This window comes from Xenopus tropicalis, chromosome 3 (genome assembly GCF_000004195.4).
Source record: "Xenopus tropicalis strain Nigerian chromosome 3, UCB_Xtro_10.0, whole genome shotgun sequence".
NCBI classification, from domain to species: domain Eukaryota; kingdom Metazoa; phylum Chordata; class Amphibia; order Anura; family Pipidae; genus Xenopus; species Xenopus tropicalis.
The window spans coordinates 57,297,676-57,310,274 of record NC_030679.2 but is presented as its reverse complement, the minus strand read 5'-3'; the positions used below and the strand labels follow the sequence as shown (position 1 = coordinate 57,310,274).

At 40.2% G+C, this 12,599-nt stretch overlaps 1 protein-coding gene across 1 annotated transcript; it reads right to left on the bottom strand.

Annotated features, from left to right (window-relative positions):
• Nucleotides 1-1,194: 1,194 nt before the first annotated feature.
• On the bottom strand, nt 1,195-5,840 carry nxt2 (nuclear transport factor 2-like export factor 2; the record flags this gene model as incomplete). The annotated part of the gene is given in 4 exon segments (NM_001126661.1): nt 1,195-1,560; nt 3,553-3,697; nt 4,985-5,071; nt 5,790-5,840. Coding segments are annotated over 4 exon segments (423 nt in total). The 3' UTR covers nt 1,195-1,381.
• Nucleotides 5,841-12,599: the final 6,759 nt, after the last annotated feature.

Here is a 12,599-nt window from a genome sequence, read left to right as displayed (position 1 = left end):
AGGCGGAATTAGGCAGGGAATGAAGCCCTGAGCAGGAGGAGGAGCTATCGTAACTCCTTAGTGTCCTTTCTCCAAGCTGCAGGATCTTCATCCCCATGGTGCCTGTGTCTCCCAATGATAGGATAAGAGAAAAAGATTTAACTAAGCACACAAATCTCTCTTATTACAGTTAAGGAACAAAAGTGAATTTACAATTTAGGCACAAAATAAGGACTGATAATAGGCATTATGACTTTGCTCAACCTGATACTATCTAGGCCTATTACACAACAAGACCCAGACGTTTTAATACCTATTCATTGTGCACCCAAATCCTCCAGTACCTGTTGGTGCTGCACTGTGTCCCCTCTGGCCTTTAAGCAGCAGCTCAAACTACAACATTTAGCACCTTTCTACCGTCATCTACTGGAGTACCACCATGCTTATCGTGGAAGGCTTGTCAAAAATCCCTTAAGCTGTAGTACTTATGAGAACAATATGTCCACTGTATCAGAACTATGAACTACACAAGGGTCTTGATTCCATTGCCTACAAGCACTTATAGGCTTAAAGCATTTATGAAACTGAAAGCTTTTAAGACAATTGACGATTTCTTGCAATCTCCAGGCAGCTTTAAGTTGTCTTCTCTGGGAGTTGGGTTATGCAAAGCATACAGACAAGTGATTTAGCACATCCTGAAATGAAAATGATCAGTCATTGCAAAGGATATCTAAGAAAATCAGTGTGACGGACATGGACATGACTTGATACAACAAAGTCTTAGTACCAACCCTGTAAAATGCCTTTTAGGTGTAAACCACTCAGTCCCATAGTCTGTTGTAGGTAATAATAAATAAAATAAATATTATTATACGATTTAATTAGCTTTTTTTTAACTCCCCAAGTATACATTTTGCTTCCCTCATTGCTGGTTAACATATGGATTGTCACTTTGCTGCTTCCAAGTAGTGCAATCCCACCTAATATATGGGCTTGGTTTGTTAAATGTACCAGCATCCTGGTTATAGGTAAGCAGTAAGGCTTCAGAGGAACATCCCCACATACTTAATCATCCCTATAGGGAGTTAGTTGTGAAGCAAATATTTATAACAGAGTTGTTCCAAATATTGGTGTGGCCCGAATGCCTGCAGGAACTAAATATAAAATTATATCTTTTTCCATATGCATGTTCAAAAAAAACCAATGTATAAAAAGTAACAAGACTCTTTCCAGAATAACTTTAATTATTGGATTTAAAAAAAAAAAAATAGAAAAAAATGCAGTTTTCTGCATATATCGAAAAAATAGAAACGTTTTCCAACAAAAAAAAAAATACTCCATGTACATTTATTTTTTAGCTAAAGTCATTTGAGTAGAAAGCATGAAAGGTAGTTTGGTTGCCTCAGCCCGCCCAGTCCTGGAAGCGGAAACAGTCACTGGCTATCTTCCACACACTGTTGGTTGGTGTCGCATGAAGACTCAGGAGAAAGTTTTGATTGAAATAATGGTGCTTGTTTCCTTCAAATTTTACTATTCCATGGGCAACAACCAGAACTGTTTTCTGTCCCTGTGTAGCTTGTTCTTTAATGAAAAGGAAAAATAAAATACCAGTTAGGTTATACAGGTTATCACAAATTTGTAAGATGTACATCCATAGTATACATATTAGCTTAAAATATGCAGTCAAACATATGCTTATATCCTGTAATGTCAGAGTGACCAATTTATAGTAACAATGTATGCCCTATTGAAAATCTGATGCAATTAAAAGTCACCAAGCTGTTATATGAACATATGAAGGCATGTTGCTACAGAGGAGTTGCTTTTATACAGCTAATGGCGAAACGATCATCAAGGTGGCGATTAACCATAAGAAGCTGCCCCCCCCCCCCTTTCCATTCTAGTGAAGTCTGACAGATTTTTAAACCTTATACCATTTTGGGAGGATTTACAAGCGCAACATTGCGCCCACTGGATTGTGATTGGGCCATGCTTCAAAATTGCCTGGAATGGCATCCACATATACTGATGTGGGAGATAACTATTATGTGCTAATGCCTGCATAATTCTGTATAGAAACTGAATATTTATACATCGCTCAGCTATTGCTGGATATATTCAGGGTCAAGTTTATTACAACACATACAGGAGTTATACTGGGAAGCGTGATATGCTGTGTAATACCCACTGAACATTCACAGAATTTTTATATACGTAGATATGATTAAAGGTTGATATCACAATATACTTATCTATTATAGTCTGTTTAAATACTTGCAACTGATGTTTGAAAGTTACAGTTTGATGGAGGTAAAAATATAATACAATTGTATATGAGAGATTATGATATCTTTACTTGGTTATAGTCATATCGTTCTTTAAGTGAGGGGCCCCTCCAGGAGAGGTAGTTATTTAATATTTTTAAGGGTTAGGGTTTTTTTTTTTAACTGTGCTGGCAGAATTGGATAATAAGGAAGTATGCTTTTTACTTTATTTTATTTCTATGGTTGCATTGTATTGCCTTTAAAGGTTATCTAGTCCCTTATGTAATTTATTTTTTTATACAGGTCATGTCGGGGGGGTAATACTGTTTACTCCACAGGTTTTACTTTACCAATCTCATTTATAAGAATACAAGTTATAGTTTAATCAAGGATCTAGTGTATTATAGCAGATGAAAAGTATTATGGTGCCCATGTATTAAAATGCAATATGTTTTAAAGGAGAAGGAAAGGCTAAGTCACTTGGGGGTGCCAAAATGTTAAGCACCCCCATGTAACTTAGATCGCTTACCTTGTACCTTGGGCTGGTTCCCCTGTTAGGAGAAAAAAAGCACCAGCCCAGGGTACCTGTAGGAAGCGCTTCCTCCTTCCTCTCTCTTCTCCCGGCGAAATCTGTCGGCCGGTGCATGCACAGTAGAGTAAAAAGCCGACTTTGTTTTTTAAGTTCGGCTTTTCACTCTACTGCGCATGCGGCGCTACAGGAAGGAGGAAGCGTTCGCTGCTACCCCGGGCTGGTGCTGTTCTCTCCGTACAGGGGCACCAGCCCGGGGTATGAGGTGAGCGATCTAAGTCACTAGGGGGTGCCTAACATTTTGGCACCCCCAAGTGACTTTGCCTTTCCTTCTCCTTTAATGCTGCAAGGCACTAGGCTAAACCAGGGTGTAGCTATATAATGTATAACTTGTTGTGTAACAACATTAGAAGGAACAGCACATTGGGTTAACGTGTACATACAATAAGAGTTATATTTTGTTAGCGAGTGCCCATTACCCAGGAAGCTCTTCCTTCGAATTTCATTTATTAAAATGGAGTTGCACATCCCTTAACCCTGTGAGCACTACTAAATCTCATTACATACTGCTCCTCTAGACATTCAATACCACACAGACCTTGAATACAAAACATATGGCAGAATTTTTAAAGTTTTGCTTTCTTAGCTTTACCATGGCTGAAAAAATAAATAAATAAAGGAAATAATCTCCAAAAACAAAATAATACCCACCCAACCATGTTTATATACACCAAAAGCTGAATTGATTTGGGTTCAATGTTGCCTACCATCAAATCTTACCATGGACAGGATGGCAGTCAAACATATTCACTTGAAATTCACTGGATGGCAACATTTCAAAAAACTCAACAAGAGAATCTTGGCCTGAGATTGGATTGCCGTTCCATACCAAGGTTGCAGTGTCCGTGTAAAGCTTGATCAGTTGCTGCAGAGAAAAGGATATTCTGACTACAGGTTTACGTTATCTACGGTTTCATATACAGATTCTGGATATGCTTTCTTTTACCCTCTGTAGTGCTTATGTTTTTTTTCTTTTTTAAAATAGATGTAGGTATTAAAAAGTTTATATACAAAAGTGTTTTCTGGCAATGTTCACATAAAAATAAACAGTTATGGTGTTCTCACATAAATTCCCACAGTAAGCATCATGGGGACAATTTCAGGTACAGGTATGGTATGTTCAGTTATCCGGAAACCCATTACCCATGAAGTTCCCAATTAAGGAAAGGCCATCGCCCATAGACTCTAAGCAAATAATTTAGATTTTTAAAAATGTCCTTTTTTCTCTGCAATAATAAAACAGCACCTTGTACTTGATCCCAACTAAGATATTATTAATTCTTATGGAGGCAAAACAATCCTATTGGGTTTAAGAATGTTTAAATGATTTTTCAGATCCAAATTAGGGAAAGACCCCTTATCCAGAAAACCCCAGGTCCATAGAGCATTCTGGGTAATGGGTGCCATACCGGTATTTTATTGCTGGATTTAAAAAAAAAAAAACAAGTATATGTCTATAATCACTGTAGGTCTTTGGTTACTCAAAAAAATGATTACAAAATACCTGCAATGTTAAATTATTTATTCAGTGTACTTTCCGTAAAGCAAAAGGTATAGTGGTTACAATATCAGATAAATAGCATGTAACGATTTTTCTGATCACACGTTTAATAAGATTAAATAGACATTTCATGTGTGCTGACAAATTTCAAGTGCTCTGTATTGTATTTGTTACATTTTGCTGTACTGTTACACTCCTTGATATTAGTGTATCTTCAAGTTACCTTGCATAACGGTACATTGGGACTTTATTGCACCTTATTTTGAGCCTTATCTCTTGGTGTTAATAGTGTGCTCTCCCATTGATCTATACTGTTGAACATTTAATAAGAGACAGGGAAATGAAGAAATGGAGAGATCCACTGTGGTCAGCAAACAAATACAGACTTTACAACTACTAAACTACTCTTAAAAATATGATATTTCTGGTGCTCTACAGCAAAAGGGTAACTAAAATGTGGATGGTGTAAATCAGGTGTAGGAGACCGCAACTGCTCATGGCAAATTATCTTTTTTTTTCTTAGAAATAATTTTTTTTTTTATACTTTATTGAGAAGTTTAATGCACCAACAACCTTCCCTAGAAACCTACAGCTCAGCAATAAAAATGTCAGGTAAAAAAGCTTGTACCTTAATATCACTTCACAACTTACCCTTCTCCTCTTATCAATGGTCTCATAGTAAAGGTTGACAAATTCTTCTGCAGCCCTGCATGCTAGGTCCACGTCTGTTCTAAAATCCTGACCAAAAAAATATAATATAGATTTGTTACGATTATGTTTAAGTACCAAGCTTTCAGTCAGGCACTATATTGTGGCATATGGGTAGTAATAATAATGATGGGCAACCTGCCTGCCTCAAGGCCTGATTTAACACTACTGCGATTATTGCCTTATCAAATTCAAGTTACAGTCAGTACACTGTACTATTGCTAGTTAGAGAGAATTTAAGCAATCTCTCCCCCAACTTTGTACAGGAATGGTGGAGTTGGAAGAAAGTGAAAAACAAAAATCCCTGTGGGGGAGGGAGTTCATGGACTTAATTCCGTGCAGCTACTAGGATGCAATACTACATTTCAACAGGTACATTAAAAATCGTCTGTCCCACTGACAAATAGCACATCCGGATCCGGAAGAGTATGCAGTACCAAAGAGACCGCGAAGCGCCCATATTACCGACCTATAAACGAAACAAAGGAAAATACGCAAACAAACAAGCACTGTTGCGTCCCAAGAACCATACGTGATACTCAAGTCACACACACATGCGCCTAAACCTAACCGATACGCAGACAGATTTGTTGCACAAATACATGTGTGGCCATGCCTGCCCAAGCGCAGCGGTGCCTGACTATCTGGGACTTGCGGCTTCACAGCTAAGAGCGCCAAATGGCGAACTGCTCGTCTACTTTCTTCCCACCCCAACCTATAAACAGCTTTTCCTTGAGAGCTCACTTACTGAAGAGACCATCTTGAACGATTTCGCGTCTGCAGATTACGTAAACCTCGATAAAATTAAGCCCTTTCCTGGTCCAGTCACATATTCCTTCCCCGTAAATACCAGGATGGAGATCACATTGGTTCCGCCTCTCTGCATTCTGTTCTGTGTCTATAAGGTGGCGCTGTGCTATTCCCCGATATCCTATTAGTGCAGAAATCATGAGCTACAAACTTCATAAACTAAAGGGCTTGTTCACCTTTAAATTAACTTTTAGTATGTTATAGAATTGCCATTTTAAAGTATCATTTCGATTAGTCTTCATTATTTATTTTTCATAGTTTTTAAATTATTTGCCTTCTTTTTCTAACGCTTTATTTTAAATGGGGGTCACTGACCCCCAAACCAAAAAACTATTTCTTTGTGAGGCTACAATTTTATTGTTATTGTTACTTTATATAACTTATTTTTCTATTCAATTCCTCTCCTGTTCATATATCAGTCTTTTATTCAAACCACACCCTGGTTGCTAATGTCATTTGGATCCTAGCAACAAAATAGCTGCTGAAACTCCAAGATAGAGAGCTGCCAAACAGAAACGGAAACAATTAAAAAACTACAAATTAAAAATAAAGACCAATTGAAAATTCTCTCAGAATATTACTCTCTACATCATACTAAAAGTTCAGAGGTGGAAAAAGCCTTTAAAAACCAATCTTTATTTATCTATTGATCAGGACCAAAAATTGGGGTGGTTCCCAATGATTAGTCTTTATTACTGTGACATCTCCTGCTGCAGTAGATCAATAGTAAATGAAATAAGCCGTGAATTAATTTAAACTGTGGTTACTTCTCATACAGGCATTTCTGGGCTGCATTGATTGCAAACTTATTATATTTAATTTAAATGCAACCATCCCAGGGATCTAGGGGAGGATAAGAATACCAGGCACTGAAGGACTTTCAAACTGAAGTGTCTCTAGCATATATAATGAACCAACGCCACCTCAAACTTAACCTAGCTAAAACAGAGTTCATGGTCTTCCCGCCCAAACCTAGCCCTTTTCTCCTCCTTTCACCATTACTATCGACGACATAACCATCAACCCTGTTAATTCTGCACGCTGCCTTGGGGTTATCTTTGACCAGTCACTCTCCTTCTCTAACCATGTTAAAAGAGAAGGAAAGGCTAATAAAGAGTTAATCTCAAGCTGCAGGCATACCTTCAGTTCTCTCTATAGTGCCCTTAAGTCTCCCCATATTTCACCTGTTCAGAAGATCAGAAGCCAAACAGGAAGAAAAAACACTGAGCTGTGTAAAGAAAGTTCCTATAATGCCTTACTCTTGCACCAAAAGCAAGACCGGTGTACATGCGCAGTGTGTAAGGCTATGGGGGAGATTTATTAAGACACGAATGCTCGGAGCGTTAATTCAAACGTTCCGAGCGTATTTTCGCCAATTTTTTCATGGTTGCGCGACTTTTTCATATGAAAAATTCAGAAAGTTTCTGCCGCTGTTTACAATCGCTTGGTACGAAAATTTTGTGACTTTCGGATCCCCAATACGATATTATCGTGACTAAGCATTTTTGTGATATTTGCGATCTTCAGAAATTATCGTATCCAATCCGAATTTTTCCCATTCGGGATTCAAACTCGTGTTTTAATGAATCGGCCCCTATGAGTAAGCTTCCTGCTGATTGGCTCAGATCCTCATTCCTAAGGGGGGGAGTGAATTCTTAGCATTCTTTTTTTTTTTTTTTATATATTCTTTCTTTATTGATTTTCTGAACAAATAAAAGGGATACAGAAGGAAAAAAAAGGGGGAAAGGGAGGAGGTCAGTCAAAACAAATCACATAACAGCAGGCTTTTCCTTAACATTAATTCCTATCAACAAATATAAATTCACATTGCCCAATGTTTCTATCGTATAATTTCTGTTTATGTCAATGGCTATCCTGATATACTAGTCAATGGCTATCTTAGTATACTAATCAAAGGGAATTTGATTTAATAAAATTATGCCATGGTTCCCATATTTTCCAGTAGAGCATGCTTGTTTTATGTAAAATGTGGGTGATCTCTTCCATTTTTCTAGTGTCTTCCACTAAGTTAACCCACTCCGTAAAGGATGGGAGTACCACCGATTTCCAATTGCGTGGGATCAGTGTTTTTGTGGCATGGAGTAGGTGAATGGGTCAGATAAAACTGACTTTTCTCGGGGGCTAAAATATAAAAGAATCGTTGAGCCCTCTATATCTTGTAGTGCAGTCCCAGTAATATTGGCTATTGATGAGATAATTTTAGCCCAGAATTGCCTTAATAAAGGGCAAGTGAGCCAAATGTGTGAGTGAGTTCCTATATCAGACCCACATCTCCAGCAGGAGTCTGGGCTATCTCTGTACATTTTCCTTAATTTTTCTGGAGTGTGGTGCCATCTCGTAACCAATTTATAGTTCATTTCTCTCACTCTCACAGCACGGGAGGATTTATGGATTATAGAAAAAATTTTCTCCCAGTCTCGGTCATTTATTTCTAATTTTAAGTCGTTTTCCCACCCTAACTGAAATGCCTGTTTCCTCATCGGTATATTTTGAATAAGTAATTTATATAACAAGGAAATTGGTTTGTCTATCGGACTGGGTTGCTCCATAAGCCTTTCCCATTTTGTAAGGGCCCTATCCCACTCCTCCTCCTTGTGTTTGGAAACGTAATGATAAATCTGTTGGTAGTTCCACCCGTCCCGGGGGTTCTTCCCCCACTTTTCTTGTATCTCGGCCAGAGGAATCAGCTTTTTATTCTTGATGAGATCCGCTATTTTAGTGGGGAGCCCGTCTTTTACTTGCCAATTTTTAAAAGCACCCTTTTCCATACTAGGAATAAACAATGGGTTCCATACCAAAGTTTGTAAAATGTATGGGGTTGCTATAAGATTCATCCCTTGTCTATTTTGGAACCACCACCTATAGGTGGCCCCTATTAATGGGTGTTCTTTCAATCTTTTAATTACTAAAGATTGTTCCCCCCATAGATAATTCGAAAGAGGGGCTTCTTAGCATTCTTGAGGGAGGGGGGAGCAGGACAGAGCAGAAAGCAGAGAGCTGCGTGTCTGTGGCACAGGAAAACAGACACAACTAATCTTTTGACAGAGAAGTCAGTGCAGTGTTTCTGTGAGTGCTCATGGCTGTATTTACATAGACCTTTCTGATAAAGCTTACTTAGTTTTTACCTTTCTTTCTCGTTTAATAACACTGCCAAAACCTTCCGTTTTTTCCTCCGCAATATTGCCAAGATATGCCCCTTTCTTTCACAAGTAACAGCTAAAACACTAATACATGCCCTTATCCTTTCCCACTTAGATTACTGCAATCTCCTACTAACTGGCCTCCCAGACTCCCACCTCTCTCCCCTGCAATGATTCTTAAACTCTGCTGCCAGGATCCTCCTGCTCTCTCCGAAGAGGTAACCTGTTCAGCCTCACTTAAGCTCTCTAGTGTGGCTGCCTGTTAAGCAAAGGATAGCTTACAAAATCCTTGTGATAACATTCAAAGCCCTTCACTCCTCTGCTCCTCACTGCATTTCTTCACTGGTCTCCCTGCATGTTCCTGGTCGTCTCCTCCGCTCCTCTCAGAGCCTCCGTCTCTTTACACCATCCACACCCACTGCGCTCTCTCGTCTTTAACCTTTCTATCTCGCTGCTCCTTACCAGGGGCGATTCTAGACATATCGCCGACTGAGGCGGCTCCTGGATGCCGCCCCCCCCCCCCGCTCCCCAGCGCTTACCTTCTGAGCGCAGGAACGGGTCCGGGGGCGGTGAGATCGCTAGTGCAGAGAGCGCAATTGCGCTCTCTGCACTAGAAGAGCCGAATTTCCGGTTTAAAAAACGGAAATTCGGCTCTTCAAGTTACCAGGAGCGGCTTTTTGCCGCCCCTGGTAACTGGGGCGCTTCTGCCGCCTGAGGCGAGTTTCTCAACTCGCCTCATGGCAGAAGCGCCCCTGCTCCTTACCTCTGGAACTCTATCCCTGAATCCCTCCGTAGGGAAAACTCACCCACTCTCTTTAAGAAAAAGCTCAGCTGTTACCTTCTAGAGCACTAAAACATTATTTGGCCTAGTCCTGCGCTTAAGGGCAAATGCCCATACCTGGTGCACTCTTACCTTCCAGTTTGTGCCTGTATGTTACCCAATCACTTAGATTGTAAGGTCTACGGGACAGGGACCTCCTTCCTACTGTGTCTCATACCACATGGCACTTATTACCTGTGTATTTATATATATTTATTGTATTTATTTATTATAACACTTGTCCTCCCTGTGTGATATTTTGTAAGATTGTACAGCACTGCGTACCCTTGTGGTGCTTTATAAATAAAGTTATACATACATAAATACAAATTCATAAACTGAACCAGTATGATTATTTGAGTAATATGTGCAGTGTAAGTGGTTGGACTGACTATCTGCATGGTTGTCTGCTAATAACTTTGTCGGGGCTGCTTGGGGCCGTAATTGACTCATGTTACTATGTGAAGTAATTCTGAGGGTTTGAAAATTTGCATTTATTTGCAACTTTTGCCTATTCTATCTACTCTAATAAGGAAATATATTATCTGCCCACTTCTTTAACTATCCTTCCCATGAATATGTTGACTAAATTGCAAGCTGGGTACCATTTGTAAATGAGGGCTTTATATATGTAGATTGGGATGCAGATCTGGATAGCACTGTATGCAAAAGTGATACAGCTCTGCACTAGATTAGGCATAAAATACCCGTATGTAATGGCTGGAATAGGGTACCTGGTAAGCATTGAGACAGGATTCCTTTAAAAAATAATCACATGGTACCATAAAGCAAGCATTCTATTGCTAAAATCTCTTAAAATAGACAATGCTGATCATTTACTGATAATTGTCTCTATGTGTGTTTCAGCAGAGGCAATTCTCAGTATTGTCTATGGGAGGGTATTTTCTGGCATTTAGTAGCTGTGACAAGTAGCTGCTAGTAAATAGCCCTGTATGTCTTCACTCTAAGGGCTCTGGCACACGGGGGAGATTAGTCGCCCGCGATAAAACTCCCTGTTCGCGGGCGACTAATCTCCCCGAGTTGCCTACCCCTGCCATCCCACCGGCGAACATGTAAGTCGCCGGCGGGATGGCAGACGCGGCGGGGCGATTTGCACGAAATCGCGCCGCCGCGTCTGCCATCCCGCCGGCAACTTACATGTTCGCCGGTGGGATGGCAGGGGTAGGCAACTCGGGGAGATTAGTCGCCCGCGAACAGGGAGTTAATCGCGGGCGACTAATCTCCCCCGTGTGCCAGAGCCCTTATCGCAATAGAAACTTATAGTAGCTGAAAGTAAACAGAAGTATCACAGAGATACAGCTAAATGTTCCACTTTTGTCTAGAGAATGTAATATGTCTAACTGTGGCTTTAAGAAAAATATAGGAAGAAGGTACAGAAGAATGTTCATGAAGATTCTCATTCATCCAGGTCATGATATACAGTATCTAGTAGAATTGTCTAAAACAACTGGACTTTTCTGAGTTTTTCTTGAAAACGTTTCACCACTCATCCGCGTGGCTTCTTCTGTTCAAATGACTGGTAGGGAATTCCCCGGTATTTAAACTCTTGATGGTAGAACAGTCACAGACATCCAATCACAATGGTTCTATTGAACTTATTCAGTTATGGGTTAGCTGAAACTGACAGGTGTAAGAAGGTATGATCCATCAAGAGTTTAAATACCAGGGATTAAATTAAAACCAGGTCAAAAATGTATATTAACCACAATTATCATCATTTATTTATATAGCACCAGCAAGAAGCAAGCTGCAGCAGTCAAGGCAGGAAATAATAAGGCTAATGTCAAACGAGGCGTCTGGCGTATATATTCGGCAAGCAGAAAAACACTTGCCAAAAATACCGCCATCTGCTTTCTACCTGTGCCTGCACCAGAATGAATGAGATACACTCCGGTGCCTGCTCCCCCCCTCAGCATCCTCCCAAGCATCTTACAGCTCCCCCCCCCCCCCCAGTGACCTACAACTTCCTGCGAGCGGCTCCCCCCAGCTCCATCCTCCAGCAACCGCCTGCTTCCACCATCCTTCAGGTGTGTCCTCTTGATCTGTCCCCCGTCTCCCCACTGCATCCGCACACTTTTATACGGTTGCACCCTGTGCGTACTGATTTCACGCGCACGCACGGGGCACAACCAATCAAGGCCCATAATTCTTTAAAGGGGGCACATGTTAATTAGGATACGGAAGGGTTAAAGAGAGCCGCATGCAGCGAAAAATGTTCAGCTTCCATGTTTATGTAACATAAAGTCAAGTGATTTTAAGGATTTGGTTCTGCCAGGAGAGTGGATTCGGCAGAATCCTAATCCTGCTGATAAGGCTGAATCTTGGCAAAATCCTGATCCGAAACTTTGCCAGCCAATACAATTAATGTTCTCTTTTCTGCTTCTTTCCAGTTTTCAAACAGGGTTACTGCTTTAAGAGGCTACAGTTTTATTGTTACTTTTGCGTTCTTCTTTTTCTATTAAAGTCTTTTATTCATTTTCCTCCAGTTTCTCATTTAAACCACAGATTGGTTGCTGTGGAAAATTGGACCCAGGATACTGCTGAAATTCTGACATTAGAAATCAGCTGACGATAGGGCAAATTGTCTGAGAATATCACTGTCTACGTCAGGGATCCCCAACTTTTATACCCATGAGCAACTTTCAATTGGAAAAAGTGTTGGAGAGCACCACAATCATGACGAAAGGTTCCTGGGGTGCAAATAAGAGCTATAATTGGCTATTTAATAGCTCCTACTGTATGTGGA